This window comes from Capsella rubella, unplaced genomic scaffold (genome assembly GCF_000375325.1).
Source record: "Capsella rubella cultivar Monte Gargano unplaced genomic scaffold, Caprub1_0 scaffold_5, whole genome shotgun sequence".
NCBI classification, from domain to species: Eukaryota; Viridiplantae; Streptophyta; class Magnoliopsida; order Brassicales; family Brassicaceae; genus Capsella; species Capsella rubella.
In genome coordinates, this window is record NW_006238919.1 from 11,998,628 (window position 1) to 12,019,041 (window position 20,414).

Consider the following 20,414-nt stretch of genomic DNA (forward strand, 5'->3'; position numbering starts at 1 on the left):
TCCTCCAGAACCTCTCCCTCGTGAGTCATAACTTCCTTGGCCAGTTTGTGACTCTGAATTTGCATACATGAGCTTATCTTGCCCGGTAGTATGCTCTTCTTCTTCTTCTTCACGTGTTCGTTCTTCATAGGCCTTTAATCGTCCAACAATATCTTCAAAGCTAGTGGTTTTGAGGTCAAGGTTCTGTTCGAACGATGCAACAAGAAGAATGTATCGCTTCCGAGGCAAACCATGAAGAAGTTTCTTTATAAGCTTTGGTTCATCAATTGTTTCACCTAAGGTTGCCGATTTTGATGACAATTCAGTGATTTTTCCAACGAAATCATCAATAGTATCACTGTCCTTCATCTTCAACTTATCAAAATCAGAAACCAGAGTTTGTAGGCGAGCTTCTCTCACACGATCAGCACCCACATAACGAATTTTGATCGCATCCCACACAGCTTTTGATCCCAGGATCGAAACCTGGCTCTGATACCAAATATTGTTTTAGAAACCTTAAGAACAAGAGATCAAGAATATATAAAAGACACCTTTCTTTTATTGCTTTAGAAAATAACTCAAAACTAAAGCTCTCACAAATCTCTCAATCTCACACACTAAAGTCATAACTCGACTTCTCTATTTATATAAAACCAAAACCACCTAAGTCCTAATCCAAATAGGACTTTATAAAACCATAAAACCATTAACCCTAATCCATATCTCGGTAGGATTATAATAACTTGTCCTTCAAGTCTTCGTCTTCTTCAAGCTTAACTCAACAGCAACTTCATTATAAGTACTTCTCTCAGCCAGCTCTTCAAGAGGGTATCCTCTATAACGTAGGATTCCTTCATCTCCATCAGTGATAGAAATGGAAGATCGAACAGGAGCAGTGTTTAAGTAACCAGGATCGTATAACTTAAGCCCCTTGTCACCTTTTCCTGTCGTTATCTGCATGCAAACTCATTTATGAATCTCTTCGTAGTACTAAGTAAAGGCCACAGTAAAGAAATGGTGTATTCATTTTCACAATTCACTTCAGAATAACCAGTCGTTAATTATATACCTTCTTGAGATCAACGGCTTTGACGGTACCATCATCTGAGACTGGTACTTGATATTTCTTTCCAGTACGTTCATCCACGATGGTCAAGTACCCCTTAAGGGAACCATACGGTGCAGCACCCGTGTGAGCCGATGTGCACCATGGCTCGATCGCCGGCAACACTTGCTCCAAACCGACGGTATCAGACACCGCCAAGTGAGCAGAGAGAACGGCTAATCGAACGTTAGCTCTCTCCATTTTTCACCTCAAAAGATCAGAGAATTCAAAGAAAAAAAAAAGAGAGAAGCTAAAAAGAAACCAAGTGGCTGTAGAGTGAAAAACTGATGTTATGGACCTTGTTATTTTATAGTGGCCAAGTATTGATAATTGAACAAGTGTGTAATAATTTGTTTTCACTTCCGTTACACATCTACTGTTTTTTTTTTTTTTGGTCTTCAGTCAGAGTTTTTTTTTGGCTTTTAACTATCTAAAGTCTTAAAGTCTGTGACAGTTATGTGTTTTATTTTGGTTGTATCTTACTTTATTCTTTCTCGTTTCTAGTGTCACGTTTCTCTCCAGGCTTTCTTATTGTAACGCCAATTTTGTGTTTGTTCACGTTTCTCACAATCGACTTCCTTGTTTTTAAGTGGAAAACATATTATTATGATAACTCCAAAGCAAATTAGAACCTAGAGTGCAAACAAATCATTTATTTATCTTTAAGAAAAGAAGATTATTTCGAAGATTCAGGGATTAAAATCTATGCTAATTCTATGATGCAAGAGCATGTTCAATAGTAACATTTTAATGGAGGTTTAAAACAACTAATTATGATATTTTATGCAAAAATGATTATTAGACGAGGTCAAAAAAAAAGTGATTATTAGACATAGTTCTTAATTATTTGATAAAATATTTTATTAAACTTAATTATTATATTTTAAGATCTATTAACACTCATAAAACCACCATTGTACATAGTCTATATCAAAAATAAAATAAAATAATAATACTCTTTTCGTTTCACTTAAAAAGTGATGTTTTAGCTAAAAATATTTGTTTTATTATAAGTGATGTTTTCAATTTTCTATACAAAAAATAAATGTATTTAATATTTTTTGATCAATCATTGTTTTACATAATATATTTTTATTGGTTAAATTTATTTTAATAAACGATATTTTTATGGAAAATAAGTAAATTATATGTTTTCTTAATTTGTGTGTAGAAACCGTAAACATCACTTAAAAATGGAGAAAGTAATAGATATTTAATAATTTCAAATATTTTGTTGTTTTAAGTTTCGCCGACAAAAAAAATAAAAATTCAACTCCCGCCGACAAAGAAAAGATTTGAACGACAAAGAAAAGATTCATCTTCGAATCTTGCATTGCATCTTTAGTTAGTTATCACTTGTATATATAAGAATCTGCATTACATATCTGTACTTTTTAGATATAATATTCAGTCAATTCCAAAGGATATACATATGATTTGTATTTTGTAGGTTAACTTTTTTGTCAAACCAATGTGTTAAAAAATAAATCTTTAGTACAAGAACAATATCTTTCTTTTGAATTTTCCTGTAATAAAAGCGTCATTTATCAATTATAATATATGTCTTCAGTCTTCCCTATATCAACATTATTACGAAATCATAATAATTTTTAAATAATAGACAATCAATAACAATGTGATGTATTATTAACTGTTTAGATTATACGAAAGAAAACAACACAGAATGTTGAGAAGACTCTCTTGTTTGGCCAGAGGTTTCCAATGTTTTCTTCTTTATTGGTGTGTAGTCGTAGAAGCATGACTGAGACTAAAGCGCCGAAGATCCAGCTAAGCGCCTTCTGGATGCATTCGAAATGGAAACTTGACCAAATTTATCCAAATTCGAATCACTTGATAACGTTCGTTCTCTCACTGGTTCGTAATGCCTTAGCCACACTCCAGTATAGGCCTGTGCAGCCACACAATACAATGAGCCATGAGTCAAAAAGAAAATGTATTCATTTATCAAAAAAGTGTATGTAGCTACATGTATTGTATTCAACCTGTTGGGGTCTCATTATCTTAGTGTCAGGATCATCTAACGACTCACGCCAGTGCGACAAGTATCCAGCCATACGCGGGACTGCGAATAGGACTGTGAAGAATTCTGGTGGGAATCCCATTGCCCTGTCGGTTTTCCCATTTCAATTCCAACACACAAGATTCAGGTAAAGAACTTAATATTTTAAGGGTTTCTGTCAGATGACTCCGCAGTGTCTTACCTATAGATTAATCCAGAGTAGAAATCAACATTTGGGTACAGCTTTCTCTTAACAAAATATTCATCAGAGAGTGCCGCTTTCTCTAAAGCAACTGCTACCTGAAACATCATCCATCATATAGTTTTTAAACATCATCCATATACTAGGAGAGACAAGTGAGCACAAGGATCTACAGTACCTCGATGAGAGGATCTCTACCAACAATGGAGAACACTTCATCTGCCAGTTTTTTTATGACTTTTGCTCGGGGGTCGTAGTTTTTGTAGACACGATGTCCAAAACCGGACATCTTCCTCTTTCTGAGAACATGGAAAAGGGATAAAACATTAGTGGCATGACTCATCACAATTCAGATAACTTGGTGCTTGTAGTTCTTCAACATTCAGTTACCTGTTCTTCACACCTTCGATGAAATCTGGAATGTTTTCAACTGTCCCAATCTCTGCTAACATCTTAAGCACAGCCTCGTTTGCGCCACCATGAAGTGGACCATAAAGCGCACCAACAGCTCCAGCAACAGCGGTGTAGACATCAACACCACTGCAGAAACACAACACTGATTTAAACACTCTCATAGCAGTTTGAATGAATATCTCTAACCAGTTATAAGTACCTAGAGGCAAGATGCCGAGCAGCAGCAGTAGAACAGTTCATTTCATGTTCAGCATGCAGTATGAAGAGGATGTCCAGCACTCGAGCCAAACGAGGATTAGGCTTGTAAGACCTATTGCCCCTGTAATTAATGGAAGATCAAAGAATGTATCCTGTTACAGACACATTAGAAACTACAAACAGATCTAAACTGACGAAAGCAGTGCAATTTTATGACTAGCCTCTTCAAAAGCAAGTGTTTAATCAAACAAAGATCAAAAGCAACTGTTTAATCAAACAAAGAGAGAAAAAAGAGGGAAAGTACATTGAATCCAGCATATAGAGGAAATTCTCTGCATAAGAAAGATTGCCTGAAGGAAGAACAGGAGGCCTGCCTGCTGTCCTCAAATAAGCAGCTGCTGCAATTGTTGGTGCCTGAAAACATGTCGTAAATCTTTTTCTAGTCCCGGAACTAATTCACAGATACGTAAACGAAACAAAAAAAAAAGACACACAGTACCTTTCCGAGAATACGAACAATCTGTTTATCACGAACTTGTTTTGATTTGTAAATATCTTGGCCCTGCACCGAATGAGAATTTCTGTGAAATCAAGAACTCAAACAAATGGATATTGATATAGACATTTTCAGAAAAGCACATCTTAACAGTACCAAAGAAACATGATTATAAAACTTACACTAAGAGCAGGATTTGCATCAGGATGAAAGATAGAAAGTGCACTCATAGCACTCACAAGAACGCCCATTGGGTGTGCATCATGAGGCATGGACTGTATAATATCCTGTGAAAACGTTCAGAAATAGTCTTAGGTGAAATTGCTGTAAAACTCATAATCAAAATTCTTTTCATAAAGATGTAAAGCATATACCACATAATCATATTTTACAATGGTGAGTAAGACACAAGCCAATATCCTTCATGGATCAGGCAAACATGGTTTTACAAGCAAGACAGACAATTTATACATCACAAGAAAAGAAAAGGAAAAAAAAAACCCTCTTTGGTTTTTGAGATGAAAGATTTTGAAAATTTGGAATTTGCACGAGTTTGAAAATAAATGCGAGGAAAGAGTAGAAATTCACCAAAACTCCTTGTGGCACAGCTGAATGCTGAGAAACCGTAAACTCCCAATCAGCTAGCTGACTCTGAGAAGGCAGACTCCCATACACTGCCAGAAAAAAAAAAAAGTATATTACCCCACAAACACGACGAGACTAAGGGAGACACCATATCCAAGACATACCCACAAAAGATGATAACTTTCAATCCAATACTATGATCAAAAAAATTGCCTGTTAAAAAGCACGCGCCCCAAAAGTGAAATAAGTAACAATACTGATAAGATACGAGATGGTCAAAGACTTACTGAGGAGATAAGCGACCTCAATAAAAGTACTGCTCTCAGCCAATTCTTCGATCGGGTATCCCCGGTAACGTAGGATACCTTCATCTCCGTCGATGTAACAAATCGAAGATCGAACAGGAGCCGTGTTCAAGTAACCAGGATCATATAACTTAAGCCCCTTGTCATCCTTCCCCGTCGTTATCTGCACACCAAACATGTAAATCCATCAAATTACTTCCCAGATTCATTAAAACAATTGGTCAAATTTCAGATAACAAAAGTCAACCACTCATATACTCAATTTCACAATTCCGTCACATACCTTCTTGAGATCAATGGATTTAACAGTACCATGCTCTGAGACAGGGACCTGATATTTCTTGCCCGTACGCTCATCGACGATCGTCAAGGTTCCCTTAAGCGATCCATGCGGTGCAGCAGTAATGTGAGCCGATGTGCACCATGGCGCAATCGCCGGTAACACCTGTTCCAATCCGACGGAGTCAGACACCGCCAAGTGCGCAGTGAGAACGGCTAATCGAGCTTTAACTCTCTCTGAAATCTCCATTTTTTTCACCTCGATTAATTTAAAAAAAAAATCAGAATTCAATTTCAAAGAAACGAAGCTAAGCGAAGGGAAGAAGAAACAATCTTTGACAAGTAACTTTGCTTTGTAAATCCTTCATTTCCTAATTTTGGTAGTAGCTGAGCTGGTTATTCTCTGCAGGTAAGAGTACTGAAAACGGACACGCGTTATCCAAAGATCGACGGTTATAACATGATTCAGCTTAGATCTACGGATAGCATTCTTCGTCGACGGAAAGTTCAAAGAGGCTTCTCTGTCAGTATTATCCTGGGATTTGGCTTTCGTTTCTTTAATCCACGCGTAGAAGGGCGGTGAAGGCTACTCGCTCGAAATGAGGGACAAGTGTCGAATAACATGAGCGAGTGAGTGTCATACGCTCTGTGGATCGAGTAGAAGTCGATTGGAGTCCTTGGCTTGCTAACTAAATTATCTATTCGTTCGATAATGGGCTAGTTCATTTGTCTCCTCAAGCCTAGAAATTTTGCAAAGTATATAGATCAGCCCATTAGTTATTTTATGCCTGCGATCATGGTGATGAAAGAACAGCGTTTGCGTTTGGGTTCTAGAAATATAGAAATTTATAATAATTATACACTTAGCAGAAAGTTTTAAATTATATTTTTAGTTCTTAACCGTACTTTACAACGGAAAGCCTAAACGGAGTAAATTTGTAGTATAAAGTTTAAACAGACGAATCAGTCATATAAACCGTTTATATAAAAATTAAAGGTAGGGTAACATATGCTATTTCTGAAAATTTAATGCATGTATATTATTATTTTTTCTCAAAAATATTAGTATAACTTAGCTGGCTCAATTTATTTTCAAAATATCTTTCAAATTTTAAGTGGTTTAATTAAATCTCCTCTATTAACACTATTGTCTTACTCCTTTTGTACGTACAATTTGCTTTCGCACTAATCATATTTGTTTGTTTGTTCCTAAATTGCTATTCAAAAAAAGAAATGAAAAGACAAAACAATTAGCCTTTTTAATAAAGAAAAGAAGCAAAGTAAAACATAATTTTTTTTTTTGTCATCCAGTAAAACATATAATTAATAATTTAAAAATTTGAAGTATGAGATTGAGTATGATACTTCACCCGCATTAAGAGGCAAACCCTTGAAGCCTGCTGATTGGTTGTGCTTTTTTTTTTTTACTTTTTTGTTTCTGTTGCTGCTGCCGTTACAGTTCCATTTACAGCTCATATTGCTTGCGGCAAAATCACACAAGTCTTCCTGTTGAACATGACGACTGTGCCCAAATCGCCGGCGAGATTCAAGCTTGGGAGGCAGTCATCGCTTGCGCCGGAATCAAGAACCCCAATAGACACGTTAACGGAAGATGAGGACGACGAGTTGGCTGCTGCGGCGGCGACAGCTGGGATGGTGGATCCGACGATTCGTCTTATGTATCTAGCCAACGAAGGTGATATCGATGGGATCAATAAGATGTTGAATTCGGGAACTAATGTCGATTACCGTGACATCGATGGCCGAACTGCTCTTCACGTCTCCGCTTGTCAGGGACGAACCGATGTGGTTGAGCTGCTACTCAGCCGTGGTGCTAAGGTTGATACGATGGACCGATGGGGCAGTACGGTACGGATTTTTTACTCTTTCTGGACTGGCTGAATTTTGTCTGCTTTGAATTGATTTGACCTCTCGTTGACTCATAGCTCGTTTTGTGTTCGACGAATTGCCTCACAAAGCATGTGTTTCAACAATCCTTGAAATTCTTTTGAATCTGATGATGGCTTGGAAGTCTTAATGGAGCGTATCATAATGATGTTAATAATTCGTGATTGATCTTAACAGCCTCTTGCAGATGCAGTGTATTACAAAAATCATGATGTGATTAAACTTTTGGAGAAACATGGTGCAAAGCCTCCGGTATGTGTTGTCCCTCATAATTCCTAGGATGGATGTTTATAGATTCTTCTGAATGTGCTGATTAATTTCTGTAATAACAACCGTTTGTGAATATAGATTGCCCCAATGCATGTCCTAACTGATAAAGAAGTTCCAGAGTATGAGATTCATCCTACAGAGCTTGATTTTTCTAACTCGGTCAAAATTTCAAAGGTAGGTAGTTCCCTTGCACAAACTCGTTTGATGCTGTTTTCATTTACTTTCTTTCCAGATATCTTTTTTAGTAAGACCTTTTGTTGGCAAAACGATTTTTAGGTCTTTTCCAACAACAGCTAATAACTAGTTATAGAATTGGTATATTCACACTTGTTGTTACTGTCTGTCTGTGTGGTCGATAGGGTACCTTTCACAAGGCTTCATGGCGTGGAATTGATGTGGCTGTTAAGGCCTTTGGAGATGAAATGTTCACTGATGAAGACAAAGTGTGAGTCAACACTCCAGCGATTTCTTCGTATGATTGTATTTATCATTCGCTAAAGGTTTAAACATATACTTCTGGTATCCAGGAATGCGTTTAGGGATGAACTTGCTTTGCTTCAAAAGATACGCCATCCCAATGTTGTTCAGTTTCTGGGGGCAGTTACTCAAAGTACCCCCATGATGATTGTCACAGAATATTTACCAAAGGTCCTATTCTGTCTCTAGATTTACAAGTTATCATCCTAGTTTCAAAATCTATCATGTACACTAGCAGTTGAAATCCTATAAACATTCTGTAAATACTTGGTTATAGGATATCTCCAGAAGCTTACACAATAAAATGACAACATTTTTAGCTAGTGCTGTGGTTATCTCGGCAGTTGGTTAGATATGACATGAATAATGGCTTTTATGTTTAATTGTTGTTGGAGATTTCTTGATCTTTGCCTCTGCAAACTGCTCACTTTCATATTTTACTGCATAAAGCTCTGCTTCTAAGTATTATGTTTATTTGTAGGGAGATCTTCGACAATATTTAGACAGGAAAGGACCTCTGGTGCCAGCGCACGCAGTGAAGTTCGCACTTGAAATTGCTAGGTAAGTGGCTATATTCTTTACTTCTATACTGTCTTCATAATCATGCAGGTTCATATTAATGCATGACTGGTTGCAATTAAACCTGCATTCTGATGTTGTGGCGTCTGATTATCTCTATGGTATCCCTTCATATATTTGCAGGGGAATGAATTATTTGCACGAGCATAAACCTGAAGCAATAATCCATTGCGACCTAGAACCTCCGTATGTTTTCCTCTTGGCTGTCTCAGTATCATTTGTTTTGTTACCATTTTTTTCTATTGTACTCTATTTTCATATATCGGAAAAAAAATCCAAAAGGTTCTCATTTGTTCGAGTAAGAGAACAGAAACATACTGCGGGATGATTCGGGGCATCTGAAAGTTGCAGACTTTGGAGTCAGCAAATTGCTGGTGGTGAAGAAGACAGTTAAAAAGGACAGACCTGTTACATCATTGGACAGTTCTTGTAAGCTCCCTTACCTGATAATATCATAATATAAAATAAAAAAAATTGCCCTATCGAGTTGTGTATGTTGATAGCCTCAGCTAGCTTTTGTTGTCACTTGTCATAAGCTAGATTAACACCAATCTAATGGTTGTTTCGGATGGGTTTATGCTGATGTAACTCTTGATTGTTGTTCTGGCTAACCAGGGCGATACATGGCTCCAGAAGTTTATAGGAATGAAGAGTATGATACAAAAGTAGATATTTTTTCTTTCGCTTTGATATTACAAGAGGTAAAGCAACCAAGAGAGCTATGAGGCTTCTTAATTAAAGTTCTGTGTGTTACACCATTAATATCAAGAGTATGATGTTCAGAGTGTTAACAAACTTTAACAGATGATAGAAGGTTGTGTACCATTTCACGAGATAGAAGAAAGCGAAGTTCCTAAAGCATATATTGAAGATGAACGTCCACCCTTCAATGCTCCAGCAAAATTATATCCGTTCGGTTTGAGAGAGTAAGTTTTTGGAATAAGTAATCCTGTTGTTAAAACAACATCCATACATGGCTCCACTATTGAAAGTCTTAGGATCTCTCTGTTGGGCAGGCTTATCCAGGATTGTTGGGACAAAGACGCATCAAAAAGACCAACGTTTAGAGAAATCATCTCTACTTTGGAGTTGATAAGTGATCGAATTGCACGCAAAACAAGCTGGAAGGTTGTTACGCAGTCCCTCTCTCTTTATCTATGAAACACGCTCTAATTTAATGTACTAAACACGGTTAAAAATGGTGATAACGAACAACAGGTGATGGTAGGGAGATGCATACCACGGTTCAGATTGTTTAAGAAACGAGATTATGTGAATCCCAGTAGTAACCGTTCATCAAGCTCATTCACCAGATGAGACTCCTTCAATTCAAGAGCTTTGGTATGTTTGCCTTATAAAGGGAGTTAAACAATGCAAAATTCTTTTTTTTTTTTTTTTTTTTTTTTTTTTTGGTTGTAGCTCTTTGTATTAATTTATATGGTATAATGGCTGTTTTTGTTTAACCTGGATGAAACATAGTGTGTATTACAATTATATGCGTGTGGTAATGAGATCTCTAAGCTAATTCGAGCTTTTTATAGTATAATTAGTAGTATCTGAATTAGTTTAAGATTTTAAATTGCACAATTTAAAAAATTCTTTTGTTAACTTGTAACGTCAAGAAAAGAAGAAGAAGACCACCTCGACGGATAAAAAGGTACTCTCTCTGTTTCAAAAAAACAGATGTTTTGGTAAATTAGGAAATCACAATTTGCAGGCCAACAAATTAGGAAATCACAATTCTAAAAGTGTAAGAGGTAAATAATTGTTTAAGCCATCCCTTGTGTGTTTTATGAATTATTCAGTGATAATGTCTTACTTGGGAATGAATTGTTGTTGTGCATGATTGCCTTGTTTAGGTAGATGAAACTTATGATGTTACATCAATGTATACAGTTAAATGAGTCTTGCTTCTCGGAGATCCATATAAAATATCTATTGCTTTTGCAAGTTTCAACATCTGCAAAGCTTCCATGTTAATCCTTGTGCAGTTGTATTATAAAAAATCAGCATCAAGCCACATAAAGATAAATGATTGTAAACTTGCATCTAATAGAAACTAGACTAGAGACAGTAGCCGGTGGAGGTAACCATAATCTTGTTCCCACAAAGATGAAGCAAATTAAAAACGAGTCATATTCCAAAAGATTGAAAGGACTTGGCACAATTTAAGATAAATTTTGACACAAGTAGTACAAAGGGGAAGGCAAGGAGGTATGGAACAAAGAGAGTTCTATTTGTAAACAAGTAGTTAATGTGGACTGTGGAAATGGGTCGTGGATGATTTATGACTATACGTATGATTAGTCAGTCACACTAGTTGTTTGATTCCTTAATTTCTTGTTCCCTCGATATAAGTTGTCGTCTCATCATTTCTTTTCTCTTATTTTATTTTGATCTCCCCAAATTTCACCAAAATAAGGTTTGAGTATTCATATATATGCCGCAACGTGACATCATCTACCACGGAGAAAAGCACTATGTTTTGTTGACAAGGCCAGAAATGAACAAATGCAAACATAACATGATAAGTTGCCATCACTCTTCTCAAACTGGACTTTTAAAAAGATGGATTTCAGTATCATTTAGCTAGTCCAACCAAAAGTATTAATATATTAAGTTTTAATAAACAAAAGTTTGCTTCCAGTGCAATTCTAATGCACCCGTTCAATTGAGAAAAGTTTGCTTTCAGTGCAATTCTAATTCACACGTTTTAGCTTTAGCATGCATGTCACTATAAGAACTTATTGACTAAGAAACAAGTGTTTATACGCAAAACCTTGCATAATATATAATCTCAATAAATGGGATTATTAGCTCATAACCAAGATATACACGGAAGATTAGATACGTGTTCAAGTAGATTAGTCTCTCTCATTTGTGCGATGATAAGATTAACCACCCATAAACATAGTAATTATATATCTTTGTCAAATTCTTTGGTTTAATATTCTTTTTAAGCGTCAAAAATAGCGTATTCACATATGACTTCTCCTCCTCCTGAAATTAATCTCTTAAAATTAACCTAAAAAGAAGATAATAATCTCCGAAATAATAGGTTAATATATATGTGAGACTAAGTTTATCGTATGCAAAAATCATAGAAATTTGACGGTTTTGTTCAAAATTTTTGAACCAGGAGCGATGATGCCTAGATAGACGACGATACTGGGAATTGAAACTAATATATGTCTTATCAAAGTTGTTGTTGTCGCTCACTCGATCAAGGACCCACGGCAAAAAAGAAAAGACTAATATGATTTCATTGGTGTGTGTAGTTTCTTTTGGTGGGACGTAAATACTATGAGGGGCTCAAATCAAAAAGAATAAAGAAGATGAGGGATGAAAAGCACAATAAACAAAGTTGGTATAATAACTCTATTTTCCCATAAAGGATTCAGGTACTAGGAGAAGTTGAGGCAAGTTTCACATGCAAGTCCCTGTCATGATCATATCTCCCCAATATTATACCGCACCTACGTCTCTATGCGTACATCTTGGTATCCCCTTTTTCATGAATAGTTTTAAATTTCTTTCTTTTATTTAATATTTTACAATTTATGATCACTCTATGCATGAGATTCCCAATCCATTGGGGCATTTTTTGTGTAGTGCCTTGAAAACGTCCTGATCCCTCCAAAGATGTTACATATCTTCTAGAGTTGCGGTATTTGGATTTGTGAAAGCAACACAAAGTAAAACTTGATTAATTGTATGTTATTTTAGGGTTCTTCTCTTCTCGACTAAACAATATTGTATATATAAAGTTTACTTAACAAGAACATCTTGCGCTAAACATGATATCATACATATTACTCGAATTGTACAACTGATCACATTGTTTATATCTACAATGTGGCTTCGATTAGACTCGGTTTTGGTATGGCTTAGCTTGATTTCAAATACCCCATTCTAGAAACTTGAATCTGATTGTTATCAATAGAAACACTAGATGGGGGTATCTAATGGGAGTCTAGGAGCATCTAATGGGGGGGGGGGGGTAAGGCAGAAGGGGTAAAAGAGGGAAGAGATAAAGGGATTACCAAAAAAAAGGAGTTTCCAAAAGATGGTTCTGAAGAGAAACAGAGCCCATCCCTCTCCTTTTTCCCCTTCCCATGAAAGAAAAAAAATTGGATGGTCCTCCTTCAATGTCCTCCACCTACTCCTACTCCTACTCCTCTCTCTTTCTTTTTGTTATTGTTTATCAATTATACAATCTTATTTTCCCCTTCAATTTCAGTTTAATTCCATTCAGCTCACTTGTAGAGATACCCATATGGCCATATCCTATTAATTATATGCATGTATAGAGAGAATCTATATAAAAGAAAGTGTAAGTTTCTAGCTTTGTTGAGTATGTGCATTTTGGACAATTGTAAGATATTAATTGGCCTTGTCTTTTTTTTTTTCTTCTTTTTCCTATGTGTGTATAAATATATTTCAGCTCAAAGTAAAAATCTACTCACCTTCCGTTTTCAGCAAGTAGGGTCTTAAATACCTTCACAGAAAAATATTCCTTTTCAAATGAAACTCATAAACCTCAAAACAGAAATTACAAAAAGAAAGATAGAGAGAGATATTTTTCAAGAACCAACATAATTAGAAAAGCAGAAGCAGCAGTTAAGTGGTACTGAGTTATATAATAATAATATATTATAGTAAGTATATATCTCTTGAGGAATATAGTTTTCTCATCACCCACCGTCTCCTTTATTTTTTTGGCTGATCTATCATAATCTTGAAAGTTCAGGTAAGGTTTATGTTTGTAGTACATAGATTAACCCTAAAAATCACAGTTTCTTTCTCTCTCCATTCAATCTCTGATTCTTGATCTACAAATAATATTTAATTATCATCAAGAGTCTGCAGATCCTCTCTTCCTCTCTCATGATCATCACCTAGCTATATATATGTATATATAGAGGTGAGGTGTTTTGATTCTTTCGGTGATGTGATAGGATCAATGGAGGAAGGAGGAAGTAGCCACGAAGCAGATAGTAGTAAGAAGATAGTGGGGAGAGGGAAGATCGAGATAAAGAGGATAGAGAACACAACAAATCGTCAAGTAACTTTCTGCAAACGACGCAATGGTCTTCTCAAGAAAGCTTATGAGCTCTCTGTCTTGTGTGATGCCGAGGTTGCCCTCGTTATCTTTTCTACCCGTGGCCGTCTCTACGAATACGCCAACAACAGGTACAAGCTTCTTGATCTTTCTTTTAACTTCTCGATTTACTAAAATAATCTCAGTTATATATAAATGATGTGGAAGTGGAGACTGGTGAGAGAGCCAAGATTAGGGTTTTGGTTCAAATACAATTTTTTATTTACTTCTTTAAAATAATAATAATAATTAATATCTCCCTAGGTAGAGTTATCATTCTCTCTCTCTCTCTCTTATAAATCTCTATATGTGTGTGCTTTGTACGTATGTACATATGCTGATACAACGAAGAAGAAGAAGAAGAAAAAGCTGTCTTGTCTTCTCAACTTTTGATTAGCCTTTTCCTTAGTTTAACTCTCTCTTTTTTTTCTCTTTTTTTTTTTCCTGCAAATCTAATAGAACCTGCAGCATATATGTCAGCTTCTATCAAATACATTACAATTTTGACGACCCATATCAAATCTTATAAGTAGGGTTTGTTTGCGACACGAGTAATGTAGGAAATATATAATCAAAGACTTATGTAACCCTCTCTATCTAGCAAAACTTGGGACAAAACCTAATGGCTCATATATGATATGAGTTGTCACTAGCTAGCTATATAGGGATCCCTTCAGTCATTTAATTTAATTTACACCAACAAAAATGTAAATAAAAATTAGTGACAATCCTATCTCCGGGTGTACATTTGGATTTCTATCGTCATTTTTATGTACAATTTGTGATGTAATTAGCAGTTTATAAGTTGAGGGACACATTATATTAGGTGTAATAATGTATATGCAGTTTTAGGTTTCCATTCTAAATATGATGACATATAGTTAAAATTTAAGTCCTTCAAAGTTCGAACAATAAAAACACACACAGATGATGACTTTCTCTAACATTGGAATTAGTCATCAAATGTAAAATAAAGCAAATTCAAATATATATATTTTTTGCTAACTAACTCAAATATATATATATATATGCCCTTTTAGGATATATACATATGTGTGTGAGTGTGTTGCATTGGGTATTCATATAAAGAGAGGGGGAACTCTGAGAAGTGTCGGAAATTAAAAGGGTACTAGCCAATAGGAATCTCTGGCATTTCTGTGCTCCATTTATTTGTTTTTCTTATCAGAACAAAAAAACGATTACTCATCTTCATTACATATTCTGATAACAATGAATCATATAACATGCATGAAACTTGTTCTATATACCTCTTCAAACCCTAATTAGTAATTACTTCTTCTTCTTTTTTTTTACGTTTAAAACCATAATAAGTATAGTCTACCTAAATAATCCTTACTTTCGTTAATTGTATTGTTTAGTCATGTGTAAGTTACCTTGGGCTATGTGTATGAATTGAGTTTTTTCTCGTCGTACTTAAGTCAGAAACTGGTCCAAACTCCAAAGCCATCACATTCCTTTTCTCGTCGATTTAAAGGTTTTTGACCAGAAAAACTTACTTGCAAGACTATAGTGTAAAATAATTTAGTCTCTTTAATTAATTCCTATATTAACCAATATAGTCAAAGTTTATATTTGTTATTATTTTAATTAAAAAAATAATGGTTTATCATCATGAAACTTTTTAGTGTGAGGGGTACAATTGAAAGGTACAAGAAAGCTTGTTCTGATGCCGTCAACCCTCCCTCCGTAACCGAAGCTAATACTCAGGTACTGTAGTTTTTATTCTCTTTGTTTTTCTATTTTCTTGTTTTCATTACGATCAAGTATAATAGTATTCTTGAGAAAAATAGAAAAAAATACAAATCAAAACATTACCCACAAAATGAAAGGGTTCTTGAAATGCAATATATTGAAACAGCTTTGACGGTTTGATATTTTTGTATACAAATGGTGGCATTCTGAAGTATTATCAGCAAGAAGCTTCTAAGCTTCGGAGACAGATCCGCGACATTCAGAATTTAAACAGGTACCTGATTAACTTTTCATGCATGAGGGGTGAGGTTTCACTTTCAGATAATATGTTTAATTTCTTGTTTCTTGAACGTCTCTCTCTTATACTAATGAGCTTTCAAATCGTTCAAGAAGAAATTCAAATTGGAATCAATTTTCCTTTTTTAAAAGTTATTTGTTAATTAGTTGCGTTTCAGTTCATATAAATTTTGGGTTGGCTTCAGAAATAATCAAGTTAAGGTACAAAGATAGGAAAAATGACTATTTTAAGTTTGGTTTACTATAAGAATGCTTTGGTTCGTTTCAAAAGTTCCTTTGTAATTTTCTTTTAGAGGTGTATAATTTGTTCATCAATGTTCATGTTTATAAAATTGAAGGCATATTGTTGGGGAATCACTTGGTTCTTTGAACTTCAAGGAACTCAAAAACCTCGAAGGACGTCTTGAAAAAGGAATAAGCCGCGTCCGATCCAAAAAGGTAAAACCTACGTCGTGTGTACCTCTCTCTCGATCTGCTCTCTTATTTTGAAACTGTTTTCTCACTCTTTTGTGAATTTTCGCAGAACGAGATGTTAGTGGCAGAGATAGAGTACATGCAGAAGAGGGTAAGTTACAACTACAAACGTTTCTTCCTTTCCATGTAATTTGATATTTTTGTCAGTCTATTTGGGGGATTTGTTGAGTTTTTCTACAATTAATTAATCATGTAGGAAATGGACTTGCAACATGATAACATGTACCTGCGAGCTAAGGTTAGCCACATTCTGTTCCGAGAATCTCTGTTTCTATATATTGTGTAACTAATTAATTAAGATCACGTGTATCACAAGTAAACTTTTTGAATTTTGGGGTTAAACAGATAGCCGAAGGCGCCAGATTGAATCCGGGTCAGCAGGAATCGAGTGTGATACAAGGGACGACTGTTTACGAATCCGGTGTGTCTACTCATCACGATCAGTCGCATCACTATAATCGGAACTATATTCCGGTGAACCTTCTTGAACCGAATCAGCAATTCTCCGCCCAAGACCAACCTCCTCTTCAGCTTGTTTAACCAAGAACATGATAAACACTTGTTTCTTCCCCATCTAAACGTTTGAGAGAGACTAGGGAGTTCATTACATCTATAATGCGACTTCTACTTATTCATAGTTTAGGTTTTGATCATAATAATAATAAGGGAATAACAAATTAAACTCTTAATGTTTCCATTGTCTAATTACATCAATATTTAAACCCAATGTTCCAAAACCCGTTACGGCATATATATATAACCCTAGCTAGTTGTTCGAAATCAAAACATCACAACTAAGATTGGCATAAATACCCCAACCAAAATTCATGAATCTGCATGCACCGAACGGTGTATAGTTGTCGTAAATTAATCTCATATAATTGACTGCAAAATTGGTTCATAAAGAGACTAGCTAGACGCCTAAGCTTATCATTAATAGAGTTACAAAGTACATTTACATATAGAAACAGCTTCGATCAGATAAACAGACACCCACAAATAGAAACTAGTCATATTATAAACATTGATGGAATGATACAACATGTCCGTCCATAGGGTTACAATACAAATTACAAAGATCTATTATGTGATGAATTATTACAATATGTGTAGCTATAATTAAACAAAAATACATCTTTACTATACTAGTTGAGAGATAATGAAGAAAAAAAAGCTAGATATGCTTTAAAGTCTAATAAAATGTCCTTCCCTCTAAAATTAATTAATGTTTAGTATATGGACATGAGAGAAATATGAGCAGAGGCTGAAGGCTTAAACCTTCTTCCCTCCGTTCTCTCATACGTACAGCCGCGAGTACTAATGGCTTTATCACTCAGTTTTCTCTTTCTTTTATTTTGTTTCTACTCTGTTTTTGTTTTCTTTTCTTCTCAGTTCATAATTTTGCATTTCCTAACAAAGATGTCGGAGGAATTTACGTATCTATACCAAAGAGATCGTACCTCAGGGTTACTGATCTCTAGCCACGGCTTTGCTGGACCGCTGAAATGTAAAACCGCAGCAGACTTCAGAATCTCTTCAGGGGATTTTACGGATCGAGATCCTAGTCCAGCGACATGCCATGATGGGTCAAGAGTCTGTGTGAGTCCTTTGAAAGCAAGTAGTGTCGGTGGTAAGGCTCCTGGTTGCCATAATTGTAGCCCGGAGCTAACACTCTGCAGTAAAATTAAATCAGATTTGTGTAACTAGTTGCAGTGAGGATAATATGATGAAGAAATGAGATCGTTCTATTTGTACACTTACGATTCTTAACCACGTGGAGTAAGCTTCTGTGATATTGGTTTGTCTCCAGGCTTTTAGATCAAAGACATTCATACCAGAAAGCCAAGTGCAGTCGTCTTGAAGTAAGTTTGATGAAATCAGAGGATGTGAGAAGTTGAAGTAGTCTTTGTAAGTTCTTCCCGGGCAACAGTTGTTTCCGCACCACGAGTCAACAACTGCACCGACTACTTTACCGTTGAGATCCATTTCCCACAAAGACGAAATGTCGCGTTGTACTACTACATCATCATCCAACAAGACTATCTTGTTGAGATCTGGAAAAAGCTGCGCGGTCCAAACAAAAGAGGCTTCAAAATGATATATAGCTCAGAGAAGAGATGAGTGGGAAAATACTTTACCTTGGGAATGTAGATGCGAAGATGATTCAAAAGGGCGAGGCTGCTCGGATTTAGAGCTTCCAAGGACTGCTCATGAGAACCCTCTACGAAACTAAAATCAGAATCTTTCAAATTTTGATAATGACGTCTCCAAATCATGCGGTGAATGTCCAGCATCTCTCTAACTCTGAAATTCACTTCTTGAGGCCAATCATACTGATGAAGTCCCTTCACTTCAACAACTGGCGATGAAGCAGAGTTGATAGCAAACCAAGCGTGCATAGGGGTATAGGTTTTCTTGTCGGTAACAATATGAAAGACAAACTTATCAGGATTCACAGCGTTTTCTACAGTAGAAGATATGACGACGGAAGCAGCAAGAACATTGTCAGTCAAGATGACAACATGGTGAAAAAATGGATCAGTCAGACGAGAAACAGATTCAGGCGGAGGCAAACGCGTTCGAGCCATTGCATTTACAGAGTACTCTTCAGTTAATCTCAGGGAAAGGCAATGGAGGCTTTTGGGGATACCGTGAGAGGCTAAATGCCAGTACACTAACTCATGATGTTTAGCTGATTGGACTTTGCGTTCCATCTGCAACAGCTGAAAATTAAAGAGAACAAAGTGTCACATGAATAATAGAAGGACCTGAGCCATTATATAAGCCAAGTTAATAAATAGCTGGGGAGCAGATGCTTGATATGAAAGGGAAGAAGCTTTTGTCTTGTCAACACAAGAAGATTTATGCCTGTATGCTTTAATTGCTTACTGAACATTTGTAACCATCAATAGATCTTAAAAACGACATCTCTTTGTGCTAAATTTTAAACACAAATAATCCCAATTCCAAAATGCATATTAGTTGGTCAGTAAAGAACAAGACAATGGAATCCTCAGAAGCAGCTCGAAAGAAAAATCCACTGGATCATATCTTAAGGTAAATAACTTGACCATGCACCAAACTACTGTAATGACCAAAATGTTTAAAGACATACCATCTTCTTAGTCACGGAAGCAAACGCCCTTATATCACGGCGTTTTAGCGTCATCTCCTTGACAAGGTCGTCGAATGACTCCAATGAGCCCTTTTTTACTCTTCCATTAGCGTCCTGATCTGTCTCTTCCACAAGCGCTCGTGTCAACTCTTCCCCAATTTTCTGAAAGAGGGCACATACACGCATTTTTCTTTGCCGTGTGAGTTGTTACTAACCAAAAAGCTGTCATAATGTCTTTACATCAACTCATGACACAAAACAACAAAACTGCTCTTCAACGAAAACAGTGCAATACAAAATCCCTTATTTAAGTCATCTATTGGAATTATCCGTCTGTCTCGTTTCTCTTTGTTCCTGTTTGTTGCTACGTAGAAAAAAGAAGGAACCAAGTGGCTATGCACTTTCTGGTGGCAGCAAAATCTGCCACGTGTCCTCTCAGAAAAAAACTGAGTGGAGAGTTGAAACTGCTACGTCTAACAACTAATAATGTTTACTACATTGGTTCTGGCATCTATAGCAATACATACGAAGTTTTTTGTTTTTTACCTTACCAATAAAACTAAGTTCCCTCAATGTAGCTTCTAATTACACTATCTAGGGCATGCGATGTTCCAAATAAAGTAAAAAGGTTAAATAGTTTGAAAAGAAACCACTTTGTGGGCTCGTTTCCGACAAAGCTCACATGTTGACATCAGATCAAGAGCAAATAATAACAAACCCAATCTATCAAAATCATCCTATATACTATCAAAGTAAATGATAGACGAAAAGTGATTGCATGGATAGAGAAAACTAGAGCAAATCAGAATCCACAAATCAGAAATCAGCAAAAATTAACCCTTATAGAGAGAGAGAGAGAGAGAGAGAGAGAGAGAGAGAGAGAGAGACTCTACT

The 20,414-nt window shown here is 35.9% G+C and overlaps 5 protein-coding genes across 5 annotated transcripts in view; 2 read left to right on the forward strand and 3 right to left on the reverse strand.

The window, feature by feature from the left end:
- Positions 1-1,382, reverse strand: part of LOC17885578 (citrate synthase 1, peroxisomal) — a 16,828-nt gene extending 15,446 nt beyond the window's left edge. The window contains 2 exon segments of the mRNA XM_023783197.1: positions 756-936; positions 1,052-1,382. Of these exon segments, the coding sequence (XP_023638965.1) occupies positions 756-936; positions 1,052-1,288 (418 nt within the window). The 5' untranslated portion in view covers positions 1,289-1,382.
- Positions 1,383-2,595: 1,213 nt separating this feature from the next.
- Positions 2,596-5,931, reverse strand: LOC17886696 (citrate synthase 2, peroxisomal). Its single transcript, XM_006293209.2, has 12 exons — positions 5,591-5,931; positions 5,290-5,470; positions 5,006-5,091; positions 4,600-4,704; positions 4,421-4,483; positions 4,226-4,335; positions 3,923-4,042; positions 3,700-3,849; positions 3,488-3,608; positions 3,310-3,407; positions 3,091-3,214; positions 2,596-2,996 (listed from the first exon to the last, which is right to left on the reverse strand). Exons 1-12 carry the CDS (start codon positions 5,834-5,836, stop codon positions 2,856-2,858), a joined length of 1,545 nt encoding a protein of 514 aa, XP_006293271.1. The 5' UTR covers positions 5,837-5,931; the 3' UTR covers positions 2,596-2,855.
- Positions 5,932-6,981: 1,050 nt separating this feature from the next.
- Positions 6,982-10,363, forward strand: LOC17885800 (integrin-linked protein kinase 1). Its single transcript, XM_006293044.2, has 12 exons — positions 6,982-7,455; positions 7,672-7,746; positions 7,843-7,938; positions 8,124-8,209; positions 8,292-8,412; positions 8,723-8,802; positions 8,944-9,006; positions 9,131-9,249; positions 9,436-9,521; positions 9,625-9,746; positions 9,837-9,948; positions 10,039-10,363. The coding sequence occupies exons 1-12, from the start codon at positions 7,102-7,104 to the stop codon at positions 10,135-10,137; spliced, it is 1,413 nt and encodes a 470-aa protein (XP_006293106.1). The 5' UTR covers positions 6,982-7,101; the 3' UTR covers positions 10,138-10,363.
- Positions 10,364-13,463: 3,100 nt separating this feature from the next.
- On the forward strand, positions 13,464-17,142 carry LOC17884853 (agamous-like MADS-box protein AGL1). The gene is made up of 8 exons (XM_023782163.1): positions 13,464-13,570; positions 13,779-14,013; positions 15,568-15,649; positions 15,847-15,908; positions 16,270-16,369; positions 16,455-16,496; positions 16,602-16,643; positions 16,751-17,142. The coding sequence occupies exons 2-8, from the start codon at positions 13,784-13,786 to the stop codon at positions 16,943-16,945; spliced, it is 753 nt and encodes a 250-aa protein (XP_023637931.1). The 5' UTR covers positions 13,464-13,570; positions 13,779-13,783; the 3' UTR covers positions 16,946-17,142.
- Positions 17,143-17,405: 263 nt separating this feature from the next.
- The window catches only part of LOC17886975 (probable galacturonosyltransferase 15), a 4,358-nt gene continuing 1,349 nt past the window's right edge, over positions 17,406-20,414 (reverse strand). The window contains exons 3-6 of the mRNA XM_006290413.2: positions 19,521-19,682; positions 18,544-19,128; positions 18,167-18,469; positions 17,406-18,078 (exon numbers count right to left, since the gene is read on the reverse strand). Of these exons, the coding sequence (XP_006290475.2) occupies positions 17,794-18,078; positions 18,167-18,469; positions 18,544-19,128; positions 19,521-19,682 (1,335 nt within the window). The 3' untranslated portion in view covers positions 17,406-17,793. The remainder of the gene's footprint in view (positions 18,079-18,166; positions 18,470-18,543; positions 19,129-19,520; positions 19,683-20,414) is intronic.